The sequence below is a fragment of the Sinohyriopsis cumingii genome, chromosome 1 (genome assembly GCF_028554795.1).
Source record: "Sinohyriopsis cumingii isolate HCF-2022 chromosome 1, ASM2855479v2, whole genome shotgun sequence".
NCBI classification, from domain to species: domain Eukaryota; kingdom Metazoa; phylum Mollusca; class Bivalvia; order Unionida; family Unionidae; genus Sinohyriopsis; species Sinohyriopsis cumingii.
Window position 1 is genome coordinate 185,673,670 of NC_142961.1, and position 21,140 is coordinate 185,694,809.

Consider the following 21,140-nt stretch of genomic DNA (forward strand, 5'->3'; position numbering starts at 1 on the left):
ATACCATTAAGGGAAAACCCGTACACCATTCAAACAGTGTGGATATTTTGAAAATCTAGATTTTATAGACTGATTAGCAATTCATATTTAGTTACTGAAGTAAATGGAATAATTAGCTGTACCATTAGTTGCAAAAATGACACAACTGTCACAGAGTAAAATCTCGTGTGTAAAAATGACACATTGAGTAAAGCCTACTAGAGATACAACGATAGCTTACAATATATGAGATTATTATGATATTAAGGTGATGGAAATGAAAAGATTAGAGATCGAAATCAACAGAGGATTAAACACAATCTAGAGGAAAATAGTAAATATGGGATCCGTGTGTTTCCTGAAGACAAATCAATTTCATACTATTTTGTATGTTAAGTAATGGACTTCTCATGTAAAAAACAAAGTTTTAAACCATAACTAATGCAGCAAGATACCTGAATTTCAGTTTAACTCTCCGGTGAAACAGGATATTTCTAAAATATTTAACCAGTTCCAAAAGTTTACAGCCCTGAAACTACACGATTTTGCATACAGACCACAACTGAAGACATTTAAAACAACACTATAAAATATTAAAGTGATGATTCATTGAATTAATACATATCACAGTATAATATTAAAGTTTTGCATAATTAGCTGAACTGGGCAGTATGGACGGCAACATAATATTGACAGGGTAGTATGAACGGCAACATAATATTGACTGGGTAGTATGAACGGCAACATAATATTGACATTTGATAGAACAAAAGACCATACGAGAATTGGCAAACTTGCAGGTATACTTCCAGATGTGACGCTTGCTATATGAAAATAGAATGTTGCATGTATACCAACTGCTTGATGACGATGCACACACATCGAATAACAAGAGTATTCATTTGAAACAATTTAATTTGATCAGTAACAATCTCAAAACTTGTCCATGCCTTAACAGAGATACATCAAGAACGAAAGCAAATACTGGGATGAAGGAACACTGTACACCAAGAAGTTTGGCGAACCTACATCAGCTAGTATGCTAGCAGCTTGCAAACGTAAATTTAGCTATAGGGTAGATACTTTTCAATACTGGCAAAATGTTACAAGCTGATGAAATCCATTAAATGACAGACAGGGAAGTGTCAACATGATGGGTATACTACTTTCTGCAAGACGGTAATGGCATGACAAATAACAAATATTTAGAGTGAATTAATGTATCAAGCATAAATAACCTTCACAGGTTATAAACGGAACATTTGCTACTCAGTTAGTTCCGGCGGTATCAAACAGTCTGAGAAAGTTGACTGAGACTGAGAGATTAATTTTAGGAAAACAAGGTTACCACACAGATAAAACAATTATCTTAAAATTCCAACAGTTAATAAGAGAAACAGATTAAAAAGTGAAATATGTCTCTGTGTCTCTATTGATATATATATATATATATATATATATATATATATATATATATATATATATATATATATATATATATATATATATATATACATACATATATATATATATATATATATATATATATATGTGTGTGTGTGTGTGTGTGTGTGTGTGTGTGTGTTAGTCGATAATAGATTTTGTTTCCCTCACATGTTGGTCAAATGTTCAGTTGTGTCTATTATATGCATTTCTATTTCCTTGGTAATTGTATGAATTGTCTATTAGTAAATATTCACCGTCAATGCTACTAAGCAATTAACTCTCCAAATATTATTCCGTTTCTTCTGTGCTTCAAAGACTATTTAATCTATCCTGAAATTTTACTTTTCTTCATAGAACCAGGACAGTTGGAAGTCCCCAAAGGTTCAACCCTTGTTTAAGCTCAACTCAGGTAGCAACATAGACACACTGTCTGGAAATATAATTTAAATGATCTTTGCCACTTATCTGATCTTCGTTTGCCATGGGTCTCTAATAAAGGTCGATCCAGTTTTCTAACTGTTGTGCTTGGTTATGAAAGTTTTTTCAAAATGAATTTTAATGGCCTTTAACTGCATTATCTTTTAGAATATACTGACCAGTAGCATCTCTATGCAAACCTCTCGCATATGTTTATACAAAGTCAGATATGACATTGTAACCATAATTTTTGGATGCTGCCTCGCACATGTGACTTCATTTTATTCTACTGTTTTGTTTTGGAGCTTTTTGTTTTGTAGTATCAACACTTACAATATGTTGATCGTTAAAACCACTGACACAAAAGTCACTGATCATCCATTCTATTTTGCAATTTAGAAACATTATTCTACCCACGTGACATCATGACATGACGTCATGACATCACGCACACTCATTTACTTCGCATCCCTACCTTAAGAGGATTAATCTCATACGACATAAAGTTCGGTCATCCAGTTAAAACATTACTTTAACAGTAATCATGTAATAACGGCTTTTATCATCAAATATGGTTAAGACAGCATGGATACGTTTGGCTAAAATCTCCATTTTCACAACTGTTTAGTTTGGTACTAAACTCAAGGGAGAAATTATCAGTGACAAACTATATTTAGAATTCCAAGAAAAGAAAGCGGCTGGACACGAGTTGACAAGGTATGCCATAAAACTACCCCACACCTGTGGCTAACATATATCACATAGTCGGTTCATTTTACATATAGTATGTGTAGCTTATTATATTTGATATGACAGCATATTAACATATCACTATATGTAAGTCTGCTTGGTCAAAATAAGCATATGAAATTCTTACGCATTATTCTCTGTTATGATTGGTGCTAACGTGGGAATTTTTCTTACACTACCTTTTGTAACGTTTTATTTTTACCATTGCTATCAACACTTTGGCGGCTATTTCTTTAATATGTTGCCTAAACAGCATTAGGAAAAAAGGTCATATATGTCTGAATATATTCAATGGTCAAGTTGCAAATAAAACTTAAGGTATCGGTCAATGGGTAGAGAGGTGGGGGTTATAGCCTATGACAAGAAATACACCTTATGACAAGCGTGGATTAAACGTTAACTTATAGGAATAAATAAATTATATGTTTAGATATAAATAGGGAAATTCGCCGCTCTCTCAACAAATAGAAAGATATCCAAAACTAATTTGTGCGTGCAATACAGTGACTCCAACGAGATAACATTTTTTAAAAAAATATTATTTGATACAATTCAGACTATAAATGAAATGTGACTATGTCTACTGTATTGTAAATAATTCAAATATCCAGTCACACATATTGCAGGATAATCAGGAAGTTATGCATCTGGAAATCATCTCTTCACACGAATATCCCCCAACTGTTGGAAAGCTTAGTAGTGAAATAGAAACGCTTTAGTGGAGTCATTGTAAGTAAGCCACACTGAAATCTATGTGTACAGCTCGTCTGACCTAACACAGTTCTAGATAAGTGACATCAAACAGGACGTTACACCGGTGATCAAGTGTTGAAAATGTTGTTGTCCGTGTCATATTTTCTATTGAATTAGAAGTACAGCTGCTCTTTGAATTATAACTTGCAATAAAAGCTACGTGTAAATGTTACTGGACATAAAACTACACGTCATTGTTTCCGACAGCTCTTGGACTATTTTTTGTATGTATAACTATGTATTATGTATTATTTCAATGGTTGCACTTTTCGTGCAACCATTGAAATAATGAACAAACTTATTTCTTCTTCTTTCTCTCTAATGTATTTCTATTAAAATACAAACTATGTGATAAGCAGAATCTCTCTCACGTGTAAGGCTTACAAAAGCTGAACATTATTCAACTCGTTTCATAAATTGAATATTAAATCATTACCCAGATTAGATCCTCCATTTATTCTTTGGTTACACATAATGTAACACACTGTACGTGTTGATTATATATGTTTTTACACAAGGAAACCTGATGGGTCAATGGTCAGTTTACCCGATTCACGATCCGAAGGGTGTGAATTGAAATATTACACAGACCGGCCGGGTCACAGCCGTGGTGTGTCTCCAGGCAAGAAACTCTACTCTAATTACCTTGCACAATGTGGTCATTAATATGTTGGTACTCAGTTATAAGAAAAACGAAGAAAAGGCTTTAAAGATAATTTCAGGAAATATCAATTAGGCTGTGCAATTTTCGAAACTCCGAGCAATCCAGATTATTAAAGCTTATGTGCATTAAAACTCCATGTTTTGATTTCCGTCTGTATTGGATTCGCCTAGTTACATCGTAGTGCTTCTACAAATAATATATTTTGACTTATTATTTCCACGTTGTGGCGTCAATGTTGACGCATAATAAAATAAAGCTTTTATATATACATCGCAGGTACTATAAGAAGAACAGATTCATACGAAAAACAATTTGTTTTGGTTAGAAAGTGCACCTGATAGAACTTATCTCTTGCAGTAAACTAGATTCCTTCCGTTTATTTTAAAGGCAGTTTAATTAACTTTTCGCAATCGCTCTGGCTGGCTGGTCACACATTTGGTGAACAACTTGCGGTAGTGTGATCCTAGTTGCTTACCTTGATCGTAATTAAAAGTAGCAGCCATTGATGAATTTAGTTCTATTATACTCAGTACAAGTGAAATTAGGAAGGTTTTAGTTTTCCATCGGAAAGAGACGGAATATCTAGGAACATGGATTTTGTATGATTTGACACATATTTAATGTGAAAACAAAACTTACAGTGGAATAATATCGGAGCCAAAATGGCGAACAAGTCATCCACAGGTTGACGGTCTGGCTGCACTGAATCAACAGGAAGAGAATCAGGTTAGCGTGGAATATTTTAGTTATAAGTCAAACAAATGCTGTCAGTGGAGATATGACAATGGGTAGAAAGGTTAAGTCAGTTCAGTATATTTGATGTTTTGACCCTTAATCTCGCATGCTAACGAGGTAAACATTATTACATCAATCGGACCGATAGGTATGATAACAAAATAGTCATTAATTATGCCAGGTTAAATACAGTTTATAATGCTTTTGGCGAGTACTTGCTAAAGTGAGAGCGAAATAATGTGAACACAGATTTAGATTGTGGATTTACTGTATGAAAATATTAAAACCTTCAGTCTTCACATTTTTGCTGTCAATATCTTTATTCTCATCACCACTTTCATTTACCGCCACGGTGGCATAGTGGTTAGAACATCTGCCTCGGATGCGGGAGGTCGTGGGATCGATCCCCAGTCGAGTCATACCAAAGACTTACAAAAATGGTATTAACAGCTGCCTCGCTTGGCGCTCAGCATTAAGAGGTTAGTGTTAGGACTGGTTGACCTGTAGTCAGGATAATGTGACTGGGTGGGACATCATGATACATGTCTGCGGCATGATGCCTCAGTGCTAGACATCACTATAAACTGTTACACTGTAGACATCGTAGTGACATGACTGAAAAGCTACGTTAAAAATCCAAATCACACACACGCACCACCTTCATTTCTATTTGGCATGACTGCATTTCTAACACGTTTTCTTTTGTTTTAACGTATTTATTTCAATAAATTGAATTTCAGAGCCTCATTTTCTCGAATGAATGTGCACTTGGTTTTGTTATTGTCTAATCTGGAGATTTTGGTGCCCTTATGTCTCTGAGTCAGACCGAGGGTGTTAAAATTCACGAACATAGTCGGATAATAAAAATTCATATTCAGTCAATACTGACTTATTTTCGAGGACAAAGCGAGTTGAACATGTAGCGTAATACCTATCTCTTTTTATGGTCTCTGCCTGTTTCTGCTGGCAAGAATAATGGATTGGTCCTTGGCTAGTTTCAAACTGCCGTTACCCAGATATTCAGCAGTCCAGGCCGGTATGAAAGTCCGTAAAATCAAGAATACAAATCTTGAAACTGCATTCAGTAGTGTGTCTCACTATCTACAATCGCATTTGGCACATACATTCAGCACGTTGACTTATATAAAATCTTGTCAGTACATATAATTTAAAATCAGTAATGGGAAAGAAATTAGGTCAACGTGACAGTTTTATGTTAATGGCAACCCGTATTTAACATTCAGCTGGATACGGTGGCAGTTATTGAAGATACTTAACATAGATTTACCAACCATCATCTGGGCATCAGTGTTGTCCCTATTGGATATAAAACATACCTACGTTTGTACATTTTATATACACCGTGTACAGTTTAATATTTTTTATTTTACAACTCATTAAAATATCATTTTATGAAATTACGATTGGTCAAAATAAGACTGTCTCCTGTTCCAAATAGAATAATACAAATAGCCGGTCACAAATACATAAAAGTAAACATAAAAGTAAACAAAGAATTTCTTCATTGAGTAGTAACTCTTGCATATGGATATCCAGCAACATCCAGAAATGAAAGTTACATACCTTAGGTATCAACATTGTTACATAGATCATTTAACCTAAATGAATCAAGCCACGTGACATCATACGGAACATCCATCCACATTCTGTGCTGAAGAACGATGTTATTTGAGTAAATTGCTCCATTAATTAAAATGATAATTGCTTTTTTTCATTTTCATTTGTAAAGAAAATCAGCTTTTAAATGTATTGTTTGTTAAACTACCAAAAATATCGACAATAATTTGGGACTTTGTTATACGAGAAGCAAGAAAAAGGTGCAATTGAGTCAGAATGAACGAAATTAGTTCTTCTTTTTTCTATTTCTATTACAATAAAAACAATGTGATTTTACATTATTTAGGATTGTAACTCTTTACAATGTTCCTCCAAAACTGTGTGCTTCACATTATGTATTTTGTCAGATTAATTAATGTTTTCATAAAAGATAAAGAAATCCTTAAATTCTCTGCTACATTTCATGCGCAGATCGATACATTAAATACTGTTGGAATGCGAGTGATGTAGAATCAACACAGACCGGTTGTATCCAACTTACGTCAGAGCGTAACATCGTTAAACGAAAGATTGTTGAATGTAAGTTTACCTATAAAGATTTGTATTATTATTTTCATCGTGCATTCAAACGTGAGTTGTGTGATCTTAGAAAGCTTATAGTCTAGCGCGATAAAAGACGCTTGACCCGAATTTCGACTGTCATGTAATTTCGTTTGGCAATCAACATTATCTATTTCGATTTTTCCATCGCTTTCACATATGAATGTAAGTGTGACTAAAATTAAAACCTCTACTTTTAGTTCTACATTAAAGGTTTTGCCGTACAGTGTAACAGGCACTGTATGGGTGACACTTAATTACAAATAGAAACAAGTCATGTAAGTTCAATTTCTGAAAATTTGAAACATTCATATGGAAGGCTATTTTTAAATAATTTTATTTTCAGCAAGTTAAGATTTTAAACCTAATTTTGCTGTTTGATGTACTTTTATTGTCATTTGTATGGTACCTAGTTGATCATATAAATATACAACACTGACGTAAGATAAGATCAGTAATGGAATCGATGATCTGTTTATACTGGGGGGGGGGAGAGAAAAGGGGATAAAAAGAAATCCGAATTATCCTAAATATGGAAATATAACTTTAAATAACGTGGGGGCAGATATAATTCCTAAATTGAAAATAGATAGGTCCAAAACGGTTATCACCCATGGGGCGATATAAGTGATATCGACTCTGTGGCACAATTATTTGTCTGCCACTGATAGCCTTCCATACCTCATTATGAAATATAGAGTAAAACTATATCTATAATGATGTCGTTAAAATATACACACCAAACAATTGGAATACAAATGCAACCTTCCAAAATTAGTCATTTAAGGGATGCAATAATATGACTGCTTAGTGGAAAGGTTGTCAGACTAAGTGTAAATGGGGGTCAAATGCATTGTAACATAAGAACAGACTGGACCAAAGGATGGCTGATAATCAGGCTGACTGATATAGCAGGTGGAACATAAACTGTCATGTACATACAGCGTACCGAGGATTCAGGCTTACTGATATAGCAGGTGGAACGTAAAATGTCATGTACATACAGCGTATAGAGGATTCAGGCTGACTGATATAGCAGGTGGAACGTAAAATGTCATGTACATACAGAGTATCGAGGATTCAGGCTGACTGATATAGCAGGTGGAACTTAAAATGTCATGTACATACAGCGTATCGAGGATTCAGGCTGACTGATGTAGCAAGTGGAACGTAAACTGTCATGTACATACAGCGTATGGAGGATTCAGGCTGACTGATATAGCAGGTGGAACTTAAAATGTCATGTACATGCAGAGTATCGAGGATTCAGGCTGACTGATATAGCAGGTGGAACGTAAAATGGCATGTACATACAGCGTATCTAGGATTCAAGCTGACTGATATAGCAGGTGGAACGTAAAATGTCAGGTACATACAGCGTATCGAGGATTCAGGCTTACTGATATAGCAGGTGGAACGTAAAATGTCATGTACATACAGCGTATCGAGGATTCAGACTGACTGATACAGCAGGTGTAACGTAAACTGTCATGTACATACAGAGTATCGAGGATTCAGGCTGACTGATATAGCAGGTGGAACGTAAACTGTCATGTACATACAGCGTATCGACGATTCAGGCTGACTGATATAGCAGGTGGAACGTAAAATGGCATGTACATACAGAGTATCGAGGATGCACGCTGACTGATATAGCAGGTGGAACGTAAAATGTCATGTACATACAGCGTATGGAGGATTCAGGCTGACTGATATAGCAGGTGGAACGTAAAATGTCATGTACATATAGCGTATCGAGGATTCAAGCTGACTGATGTAGCAAGTGGAACGTAAAATGTCATGTACATAGAGCGTATCGAGGATTCAGGCTGACTGATATAGCAGGTGGAACGTAAAATGGCATGTGGGATGCAAAAGACAAAATTTTCCATCACAGACGCATCAGATGCGAAATAAAAATGAGACCTTTAACATAATTTGATATTTCCATGCGTTATGATATTTACCATCACTATTGGATGATGAAGTGTAAACTGAAATTTGCTTCACTATTCGTGTTGTTTTCTGTGTTGTGTCTGGATGGCTGAGACTTCATTCATAACTTCCAATGGGCTTGTATTGCACCATTATGCTGGAGATCTCGTTTTCATCCTTCATAGTGAGTTGGTTGTTATTCGTTAAAGTATCAAATATAACTATCACTTTCCACATAGAAGAAACGTGTCTTGATAAAACCTTCATTAAGGTAATAACATCACAAGCCAACGTGACCCGAATCACGTTCTTGACTGCAGGGACAATACCACAGCAATGATGTGCAGGTTTCTGATTTGTACCTTTTCACCATAAGGTATAATTTATGAAACTCTACCAAGATATTATTATGTTAGACTCGTAGGCTGCTAGGTGTCAGGAGTCAAATTCAGACACTTGAAAACAGCGGTGAGTCATATTCATTCGATTCTGACTTCGTGGGTGTAGCATCTAGTTAATTTTATTACACAACTCTTAATCCTTCACCCTAGAATACCATGAATGTAGAAATGGTACTAAGAGCTGCCTCGCTTTGGCGCTCAGCATTAGGAGGTGTGTGTTAGGACTGGGCGGCCTGGTGTCAGGATAATGTGACTGGTTGGGACATGATGCTACATGTCTGTGGCATGATGCCACAGTGCTAGACATCACTATAAACTGTCACACTGCAGACATCGTAACGATATGACTGAAACACTGTTAATGCTACATTAAAAATCAAAATCACACACACACACACACACACACACACACACACACGCATTAATTTAGCACTCTAAATCTTTCCTCTAGTACCTTGGAAATCTGTATCGTTAGCTCCATGATAGCTTAGACCTGGTTCCATGGACACTTTATCTTATAAAACTAAGTTCTTGATCATAGCAACCTAATGCCTATAAAGATAACTAAATGTGTGTAGCACTGATTGATCTGTCTCCCGAAATATCAGATCAGACTTCCTAAATGAGAATAGCGCTGCATTGATCCGACTCCCTAAAGTATCATAAAAGTGCATTGATCTGACTCCCTAAACGAGTATAGCAGTGCATTGTTCTAATTCCCTAAACGGGTATAGCAGTGCATTGATCTGACTCCCTAAACGAGTATAGCAGTGCATTGATCAGACTCCCTAAATGAGAATAGCGTTGCATTGATCCGACTCCCTAAAGTATCATGTAAGTGCATTGATCTGACTCCCTAAAGGAGCATATCAGTACATTGATCTGACTCCCTAACCGAGTATAGCAGTGCATTGATCTGACTCCTTAATCGAGAGTAGCAGTTCTTTTATCTTACTCCTTAAACGAGCAAAGCAGTGCATTGATCTGACTCCCTAAATGAGTATAGCATTGTATTGATCTGATTTTCCAAACGTGTATAGTACTGCATTGATCCGACTCCAAAAAGGAGTATAGCAGTGCATTGATTTGATTCCCTAAACGAGTTCAGTAGTGCATTGATCTTACTCGCTAAACGAGTAAAGCACTGCATCGATCTGACTCCCTAAAGGAGTATATCAGTGCATTGATCGCTCTAAACGAGTATAGCAGCGCATTGATATGACTCCGTAAAGAATCTCTGCATTGATCTGGCTCCCCAAAGGAGTATAGCAATGCATTGATCAGACTCTCTAAACGAGTATAGCAGTGCACTGATCTGACTCCCTAAAGGAGCACTTCATTGATATGGGTTCCGAGCTCTTGCATATTATAAATCCGATTCTAGCACTGTATTAATCTGACTCCGTATTTTTATCACCATGTAAATCTGATTCTACACACTTTGCATCGCTTGAATCGCAAGTGTTGACCTTAACACGGTATGAATGTTCCCATCACCCTAGTACAATAAAGTTCTGAATCGCTATCCCTTACATCCTGTAAATCCAACCGCCTGACCAAAACGCGATATGAATTCATATCCTAGTCCCGCTATCTTAGATCGCACTGGATAGTTTCGTATGTTGACTCCCTGCCACTCCTCCTATGTTTTTAAGTTTGAGTCATATATGTAATAAGCATGAGAGATTTCTTTGTACATTTTCAGGAGAAGCTAATTTTATAATTAGGTTTACATTTACTTTGTGCGAGGCTTTGTTGCCTTATTGCTTTAATACATACATTATATTAAAATGTTGAGATATGAGCTTCTGCATGCTAACTTACATTATTTACTACCATGCAAGAAAATCATGCCAAGGAAAGTTGGTAGTTATGTTATGAGACATATGGGATGAGTAAAGGCGGTGTTAAATGTGTACTAGTTCATATTATGAAAACAATATTAAATCCCAGAAAACTTTAAGGGATTCTAGTCCTTGTAAAAACATTCTGTTCTGACCCAAAAGGTTTTGTCAAACATTTGGATATGCATAGATAATTGAAGTCAAAATTTCAGATTTTAAAACGTCTCTGGCGTCGTTTTTGAATTCATTCATAGCGCACAGGATTAAAGTATACGTATTCAAACAACGGGTGTGAAGCACACCCGGCTTACTCCATTGACACATATTGCTCATGTTAATACCCCCCGTCCACGAGGTACGAACACGGGTACCAATATTAGTACTAGGTTAATGTGTGTAGTTATTAGTTATATTGTTTTATATTGCCCCATTAAATATGTTTGATTGATACGGGCGAACGAGTAATAACACCTGGTAGATATTCGGATGTGACATCACTGCATGTTCGTATCTGTACGCCCTTTTCTTCTGTTGAGATAAAATGGCGGTATATAATTTCCTTGTTAGCTGGCTTGCGTAGACAGTGACTCACGGAAACTATGTGACCCATGTAAATTGTGATATGTATGGTGGGATTGTATTTTGTTGCGACAGGTTTATACATTGTTATTCAGGGATGCTCCTTTGGGTCGATTAGAACTTCTTAAGAATTTAAATCGAAACTGTAAATGTTTATGAAGAAGGAATGTTTTACAGTTCGCTTCAGACTTGGAATTTTAAAATGCATTCATCATCATGAAGATGCCCAGGTAATGTTTGATGTGTGTGTGTGTATGTGTTTGTGTGTGTCTGATTTGTAATTTTAACTTAACTTTAACAGTGTGGAAGTTTATAGTGATGTCTGTCACTTCGGCATCATGCCGCAGATATGTAGCATCATGTCCCACCCAGTCACATTATCCTGACACCAGGCCGACCAGTCCTAACACTAACCCCTTAATGCTGACACTCAAGCGAGGCAGCTGTTATTGCTAGTTTTATAAGTCTTTGCTATGACTCGGCCGGGGTTCGAACCCGTGACCTCTGTCATCAGAGGCGGACGCTCTAACTACTAGGCCACCGGAACGGTCAAGGGTTGATGTAATATGAGTCATCATCCAAAACTTGAACGTGGTGATTAACAATCTGAACTGATACATTTGTTATGATACAGAGATGGACCATACGTTTGTCTTCAAGTCTACTTTATCTTTAGTTGGAAATTCAGCATCGCATCATGAGCAGCAGTAAGAACATCTTCAGAACCAGGGATTGCTTGACACGTCCACCCACAAAATAAACTGTAAAAAAAAGTCTTCATTCAAAGTAAGTATTTTAAATTACTACGGAAAACATCCTTTAATTGTGCCTCTGTTATCAGGAAATAAAACATGTTATCTTTCAAAGCATAAAATACCACGTGTCATCTCGATCAAAGAAATTCACATGTTGGCAAAACGGACCGCATTGTCAGAGTTTTGTGGACTGCATAAGCAAAAACAAAAGATTCTAGGACTACTCCCCCTTTACCAGAGTCGGCCCATTATTATTGTCGGCTCACGACGAACTCATCCTACCCAAATCGGTCCGTAACGGAACTCGACTCAATACATTCTGGGCCTATCAGTTCACGTAAGAGTTTAACGAAGGGCGTTATGTAAGCTGTGTGAGTCGGCAACTGACAATTTATACCACGATGAACTCAGAAAAAACAACGTTAAACTCTTATAATTGAAATTGTAATTATTTGTTATGTTATTTTGTTTGCATTGTTAAAAAACAGAAAGCTTAATTGAGCGTAGTAATACATGTTTGTGGTTTTTCTGTTACGTAGCTATTTATAGCACTTGGGATGTCCAGCTTGATCGCAATAAGGTCATCATAATACATGTCCTTCAAACAATGGAAGCCAAAAAATTTCAATTATTTTTTGTTTGTTTGTTAGAATGAAATTTTTCTTTAATGCTTACTTCATGTCTGCCTTAACTGGCGGTGTTTATCTTATGCTGTACACGTGACTCTATTTATAGAAGTGGAAAAGTAGTTCTCCTTACAGTTCATACAGAAATGAACGCAATTCGTTTTGATCACGTGGTAACATTCTGCCCAATGGAAATATTACTTTCCTGTACCAGCTACTGGCATTGCAGTTATGATTAATATAATAGTAATGTGGACGTAATGTTCTGTTTTCAACGTTCGTTTAATTTTTTTTAAAAGTCTCTGTACGCTTCCATCAACGGTAATATATTTTTGTAGTAGAAATACTGGGGAATACACAATCCCAGATTAGGTACCTCATATACTATACACATGTGCCTACCTAAAGTATTTGGCACTCGGGGCGGATCCTTCCTTTGGCACCCCAACACTTAACTTAAAAATGTAAACACACAGAAAAATATACTGTGTTTGCAAGTAGATTTGTAAACAGTACAGCGCTGTCATAAGCAAGTTGGTATTTCAACTCTACCGATGCACCTCTACCCTTTTGGCTGTCACCCGGGGCGGGCCTTATTCCTTCCCTCATTAATATCACAATTCAATTTCTTATTTATATAGATTTATATCATAAGTAAATATTCGACGTTCTCTGTTCATGTCCCAATTTATAGTATTCGCATTTTTTTTACACCTCTCCTTACCGATTAAAAACGAAAAGCATCAAGGATATAAAAATTCACAAAACTTAATTGCTTCATTCATCAGTTTATAACTTTTTAGCTGCACGTCGCAAGGGTCCTTAACTCTGTCACCATATTCGCGTTTCAAACTAAATGGAAGCTCTCAATAAAAGCAAGCAGACTGCTCACTGTCCTTTGGGGTATTTGTTATGTATATTTGATTTTATTTAATTGATTGTTTGTTAGTTTTAATTGTTTTTTTTCTCTCAGTTACATGCTATTGTAATGTAACTTTATTTACTGGAATAGAGTTCAGTTCTGATTCTCTTTATTTTGGACGTAAAGAACCTTATAGATACATTGTGTCTAATGCTGACCTTGTTCCTGACCTTGACTCAGAAACCAGTGACAGTTGAAGTAAACAACGTTTTAATTTTTGTTCTTCTCTCTTAAAGTAAGATTCATAAGGTAGAGTCAAGGCCATACTTGGAGGGTGTGACAAATAAAAAGTGTTTATTGTTGCGAATTTTGTTTTACCTAGAAGGATGAACTCTTGACCTCCGTCAGGGAATCTGTTTTGCGTTGTAGTCAGACTTATTTCTGATGTCTTGAGAAGGAATTATCATTCGTGCCTTAAAACTGGAGACGCCCCGGTGTTTTATGTTGTGTCCAGTTTCGGCTAATTATTTTATATTCATCAAGTTACTTTCTTTTCCCGGGAAATACAATTGCTCTAAATCAATTATTGGAAAAGGACATTTATCGAAATTTGTACATAACTCAAAAACTGGAATACTATTTTCTGTGATTCAACAAGAGACTGCTGACACTGCAGCACTTTGCAGGTTACAACAGACGTCATCATCTTCCATTTTGGATTTCATCGGGATTCGAACTTAGTTTCATTTAGGACCTTTTATTACTAGGACTTATATTTTTATTTTTATTCCTGTATTAATTTTGGATTTGATTCGTAAAACCGTAAGTTCTTGTTCTTATTTTTACCTTTTTTTCTTTTAGGAAAATAATGTATTTTTTAAATTTTACATAGCTTGTTGTCTTCACTTTTTTCTGTTACGTTTTGTAAGAGCATAAAGACGTAACTGTTTCTAGAATAGTCCATTTCCCATTTTTTAAAAAAAATGTGTCGTCTGTGGGCATTCTTTGCTAGTTATTGTTCATTAAAAACAAGTGTTCCGAAGCCATACAAGATCAAACATAAGACCAAATTTGTTTGTGGGCTGACTCCGTAATGGACCTACTTTCTCATGTGTCGTGCATATTATGGGCGGAGATCTCCTGTCACAGAAATAGACCACTTCACACGCACGTCATTGACTAGGTTGTATCGACCTCCAAACTACGCCCAAATCGAAGCTTTTATCTATAGATGATTGCAACTAATAGCATTTCAACTCTTTCACAGCATTTTTTTAGTTAAATCCTTTAGTAAAATATACTAAACAAATTAAAAGTTAAGATCAAATCTTTCTTTGTTTCAAACAGTAATGTTAACATACATAGCCATTATGCGCATGTAAGGAGTTATATCGTGCAATCGGATTATTTGTGTAATGAATCGTAACTTCTACGGGCGCACTCAAACGCGGAATCTGATCTATCTTTGAATTGGGCCAAGGTGAAACTATATATGCATTACTGCTTTTGTCAAATATATTTTTTAAACGCCACTTACTATTACCAAATTTGCAATAGCGGAATAGTCTTTACGTTATTGGCGGTTTCATTTGCAGTTACTGAATTGGATAGTCACTGAGTGATTTATTAATAATTTTACCAAACGTGGCTTGCAGTGTTTCTAGTCGCATAATCTGTTTGGTACTGTACGCGTCCCTAATCGTTATAATCGATCTCAAAACGATTGAAACGTCCGTAATCCGAATTTTTTTAATCAAGCAGCACTGAGGTTTTAAGTACTATAAACGAATATCATTACGACTTGCCTAGCAATTGCTGCAGCTGTTGATGATACTGATGTTAGCACATTTGGTTCCTCTGCAACAACGCATGATCAACATCACCCAAACCGGTTTTATAATGTTACGTAAACGGGTTTTCTCGCACTAACATTACATAATGGTATGGCACGTCCATGCACGAATGTCACAAGATTTAAATATCCGGTCGATCACTGTTGTATCATTGTCTTAAATGCTTTAACACGAAGCATTATAATGTTCTAGTCCTTATCAACTATAGTAAAATGAATATATCTAAACCGAATATTATGACCTGAAATATAAGCAGGCGACACAGGACAAATGATATAAAATCACGCGATGCCACTGTTGATTAAAACCTTAATAATATTTAACCCAGAACAGTCGCGCCTCTTCCATATGTGTCGCTAATGACATCATAGGTTCGATTAAGTTGAATAGTTGAGGAAAAGCATCATATGGTAATCCATGCGGACAAATCGTTTGTCATCTGTAATGTCGTTAGGGCAACCTTGTCATCTGTAATGTTGTTAGGGCAACCTGAAACTGATGTTATTGATGACACATTAGCATCAACCGCATATGGCTCTCATTCGATCGAAATTGCAGAACTTGAATGTGGTTTCATGGGCACGTATGGAAATTGTACGGTCTTTGTCGGCCAACAAAGAGATTCTTCACTGAATTTCTTCATGGATCGTTTCCATGTCATACGCGCCTGCAAAAGAGTTAAAAAATTAATACAGGTGGCGCCACTGTCTCACACAACGCAGATGAGTTATTTGCATCAAGACAACCAGGCGTTTGTGATCGGATAGTATACCAACTGTAAGAAACGTATTTGTTGTTATTGTTGTTGTAGGGTTTAACGCCAGTATTTTATCACAAGATAGACAATACATAGAGGTCAGTATAAATAATGGAAAAAGAACCCGGGAAAACCCCGGAAAGAACCACCAACCCACTAGAAGCTACAGGCAAGCTTTCTCAAATACCCACACTGGACGAACCTGATGCTCAGACCCACGCAGATGGAGGTGACATGTTAATAATCATTGATACGTAACAGTGGGCGCTTTAGACCACTCATTAAGAAACCTACAATGACGCCAGTGCAGATGAAAGTGTGCGCTATTCATCAGAGGTAAGAGTTGTGCATTAGGTCACATTAATTTCCAGTTTCATTGATGAGATTGTGATGATCGAGCTAACTCTTTGGGTTGTATTTTCAACAACACATTGACTCTCTGCATTGATCTTGTATAAAACACAGCGTATTTGATCAGAACTGATCATTGGATTCGTACTTTACATTTTCAGTGTCTTCAACAAATTCATGAATTAATGCAAAATATGTTTTTTCGGTCCGTGTTGCCTTTAGTGAGCAAATGCTGGCAAATCAATGCGGCCTAATTAATACATTCTGGTTCGTTGCTACCCGTATGAACTGCCCTAATAAGTGTTTGAAAGCGATCCACAAATTCATCTTCATATACGCACTTGAACTGTCCGGTTGTTATCAAATTGTTTCGTTGAATTAGGCTTGCGTCCACGACTGTCAAGTTCTTTTCCACTTTTCTTTTTATTTTCTTGTTGTTCGTTTGTTTTTGTTGGGTCAGCGACGCCCCATATCCTTTTTTCCAGTTTTGTTGGGGTATGCTTAATGTAAACGATCCTATTTCGGTAGAGCAATTTCTTTACTTGTGTTTCCATATAGATCAGCAAATGTATAGAAATCAATTCGCATAGGAATACTAGTGGATATTTTTAAAAATAAAATCCTGTCCACTTCCTGAATACCCATGCATGCTAGTCTCTGGTCTCCATCGCTGAGATATAATCTTTTAATTGTGTTGAGTCATGTATACTTGCGGAAAATCCTCGGGAATCCTTAAAGATAATTAGTCGTGCCTCTTCATTAAATGGTTGAACAGGTGATTACAATTTTGGTCGGTACTCAGGTGGTTCATATTCCTGGTTTCAACCATAGCGGGCCTAGTATACGGCTTGATATATGACTTCATTCTAACGACTACACAAAGCCAGGTCAACCACTTAATATACGCTTTGAAGCCACATGTTACCGATATGGCTTTGTTTTAAAACAGCGAATGATATTCATGAACGTCAGCGCTGATATAGAACTAATTCATGAAATGAATGCAACCTGTCCTACACTAGGATAACATATCGCTAGAAGGATCATCCAAGGCGGCAAGACTGTTTTAGGTGGCCATTGAATGTAAAATATATTGATATAATAAACAAACAAACCAACCAACAAAACAAAACATGTTTCTGATAGGATTTTATCTAATTTATATTCCAATACACGTATTTATTGGACAGGTGAAGCCGCTGCTGAAAAAATCTAGTAAGCGCTGCAAATGTGACACATAGAGTTTCTCGATACCGGTTAGTCAGACAAGTATTGTGGCAAATTTAACTTCGTGTGCCAAAAGGTAATCAAGCAGTTGGTTTGATATCCCAGCTATAAAATAAGGTTTATCGGGTTGAACTCATGTACCTCCAGATGATCGTGTAACAAGACAACTATATAAAACGCGTTAATCATCGTGACGTTGCAACAATATATAAAGAATCTGGACCATTAAGGTCAACTGATTCAACAAATGATTATGATGCATTTAAACGTATATATATATATATATATATATATATATATATATATATATATATATATATATATATATATATATGTGTGTGTGTGTGTGTGTGTGTGTGTGTGTGTAGGTTCACCATTAACATGACACGATTATTACCAACCGATCCAGTCAAGAACTGTTCAGATCTCTGCTGTATTGCTGGCTGAACATCATGCACTAGTTCGTGTTGGGGATGACAATATACAATCGCGATAAAGCCATATATATATATTGATAACAATATTTCTCTTAAAGTTACAAACTGATATATATTTAAAATACACCAAGATAGAATAATATTATTACTTGTTTATGAACGTATTGAATTGTAATCTGTTAAAAAAAATTAATAAGAATGTTTGAAATTAAATAAACTCATACATGTAGGCCAACTGAATATATATGAACATTGATCGTGTCGTTTCCTATCAACTTTGCATGACTCAAATACGCACGTAACTTTGACCTTTGTACACCTGTATAACATTGATGTGTTCCATTGCAACACCTGTCTCAACGTAATATAAAGCAGTACTTTCTATCATTATTATTTACAAAAATCAATAATTTTAGCGACATAGATGCCTTTATAAGTAATCTTGTTTAAATAATATCCATCCAAATAAATGATCCATGTTTGGGGAGAAAAATAAAGTTTAATGTCAGTTTTGTGAAAAATAAATTAACCGTATAATACTGCAATTAAAATAATTACCTACCTAAATCTTTTCACCTCAATAAATATAAATTGCTCCCGAAACGGAAGAAAAGCATATGATATAAACTACACTTCTCATTGTTAGATAAACCTACCAAGAAATGAAAATAATAGCAATAAGAGATGCACCAAAGTTTAACTTTCTACTTTAATGGCAACCGTAGTCCTCGTATGTAGAAAGTTGGAATCATTATTGTGATTTTCCATTACAAAAGTTCGTCTATCATCAGTACAGTCTGTTTAGCAGCACGGTTCCCTTGATGAGATTAATGATTTGAATGCTGATTGTACACAAAGCATCTGAATGATGCCCAGTTTTTGTCGACAGTCTTGCAGTTCGCATCATTTGTTTCCAGTTGGTTGCACAGTTCATCTGCTAAAGTTATGGGGCATTTAGTATTTTGGGCCATTTTTTGCCTTGCGGTTGTTTTCTAGCCTGAATCTGGTTATTGAACTTGTTTGGGACTGTAGGCCTGTGGTCAGTCCATCAGTTTGCACTTCTCATTGCCTTCATGAATCAGAAATCCTGCCTGTCTCTTCTCCAAACGATGACGTATTCTATCAAGTTATACCGTTTCTTCAGCCCAGTGAAAAATGACTCTACGCAATGAGCTGCCTGGATGCAAGCTTTGCAGTTATCGATCCTAGTGTATCCACACATGCTACTTTGCTGCGCACTCATGGCCACATGACTTGAAGGTATCTGGTTGAGTGTGGACTCCAAATAGACAAATTTATTTTTCATCTCTTCAAAGGACCATACAGACCAAAGAGTGCTTTCTGCCCCCGTTATTTTAGTAACGTAAATATTGTTACATTTCGTGACTCTTTGTCTAAATGTGTTTTACGAGATCTGGCATTCATATGAAAGATGTTTTAGACAATCTTATTCAATTCGTCCTTGGGGCCACGAGTGGCCGAGTAGTCTAAAACTCTAACCGATACGGATCATTACTATTTCACCTCTGTCTGGGTTAGTTAGAGACTTGGGTTCGGCCACTGTGGGTATGTGGGAAAGCTTGCCAGTAGCTACTCGTGGGTTGTTGGTTCTTACTGCGGTTTTCCCGGGTTCCTCCGCCACCATTTATACTGGCCGCCAATTATAGCCTATCTTGTGATGAAAAATGGTGTTAAACTCTACAAGAAGAAGAAGAACAACAACATTTCGTCCTTACATTTGTATCCTTACAAAATATCAATTTTGTGTTGTACACCCTGCGCAAATTTATGGAGATACCAGCAGGGACTGGAAATAAAAGGAAACATAAACTGTGCGGCGTCTATATTGCGTAACATTTTATTGTATAACGTACATGGGCATTGCCAGTTTATAACATAAAAGCTGTAATAACTAATAGGAACATAGATTACAAATGAAGTATCAAAAAGGATTTATGGTTTTCTATCCAGTACGTTATGAGACCAATCATCATGTGGAGAAATTAGCTAAGATATAGCGGACTCAGCTGCAGTGTATTTCGACACAAATCTGAAAACACAGCTGATGTTATCCTTATAGTAAGCTCAAAGCCGAAGTACACAAAAGAAAATTTAATTTAGCCGATCTGCTTCACGTTTTAACTTATTAACGTTGCGAAGAATGGGCCACAACACTGTATGGTAATTCCATGGAGTAAAATAATTGTTTTGAAATATATTATGAGTTATATAGTGTGTTTACCTTATAGAAAAGTAGCATACGCTATTTATTTTCTCATAACTAAGAATAAAATGTTGGGACAAGTATTCCAATGGTCATTTTTAGAAAAAGGATCGTTGATGAGAACAACTTGTCAGCTTCAGGATAGTGTCAAGATTTTGTAGTACAGGTTGCTTAGCCGAGTTATATGCTTGGCAACCGTAATCCAGTTTTGATCTAATTAGGGCTCTATATATCGTAAGGAGGGTTTCCTGGTTGGATCCCCAGTCAGTCCCTGTGATGTTCCTGAGTAAATTGAGATCTTTGTTACAATTCTGGGTGAGTTGTTCAATGTGCTGTTTCCATGTGAGGTGGTTGTCAGAGAACATTC

The 21,140-nt window shown here is 36.2% G+C and overlaps 1 protein-coding gene across 6 annotated transcripts in view; it reads left to right on the forward strand.

Moving 5' to 3' along the window:
• Positions 1 to 4,458: 4,458 nt before the first annotated feature.
• LOC149808529 (uncharacterized) overlaps positions 4,459 to 21,140 on the forward strand; it is a 140,852-nt gene continuing 124,170 nt past the window's right edge. For 2 of the 6 annotated variants that reach the window (XM_089978587.1, XM_089978605.1), the window contains exon 1: positions 11,623 to 11,911. In XM_089978587.1, coding sequence (XP_089834713.1) covers positions 11,898 to 11,911 — 14 coding nt within the window. In that variant the 5' untranslated portion in view covers positions 11,623 to 11,897. Of the gene's footprint in view, positions 4,736 to 11,622; positions 11,912 to 12,098; positions 12,468 to 21,140 lie in introns of those variants that run through there. The other 4 variants (XM_089978613.1, XM_089978628.1, XM_089978577.1 and 1 more) reach the window with 4 other exon arrangements.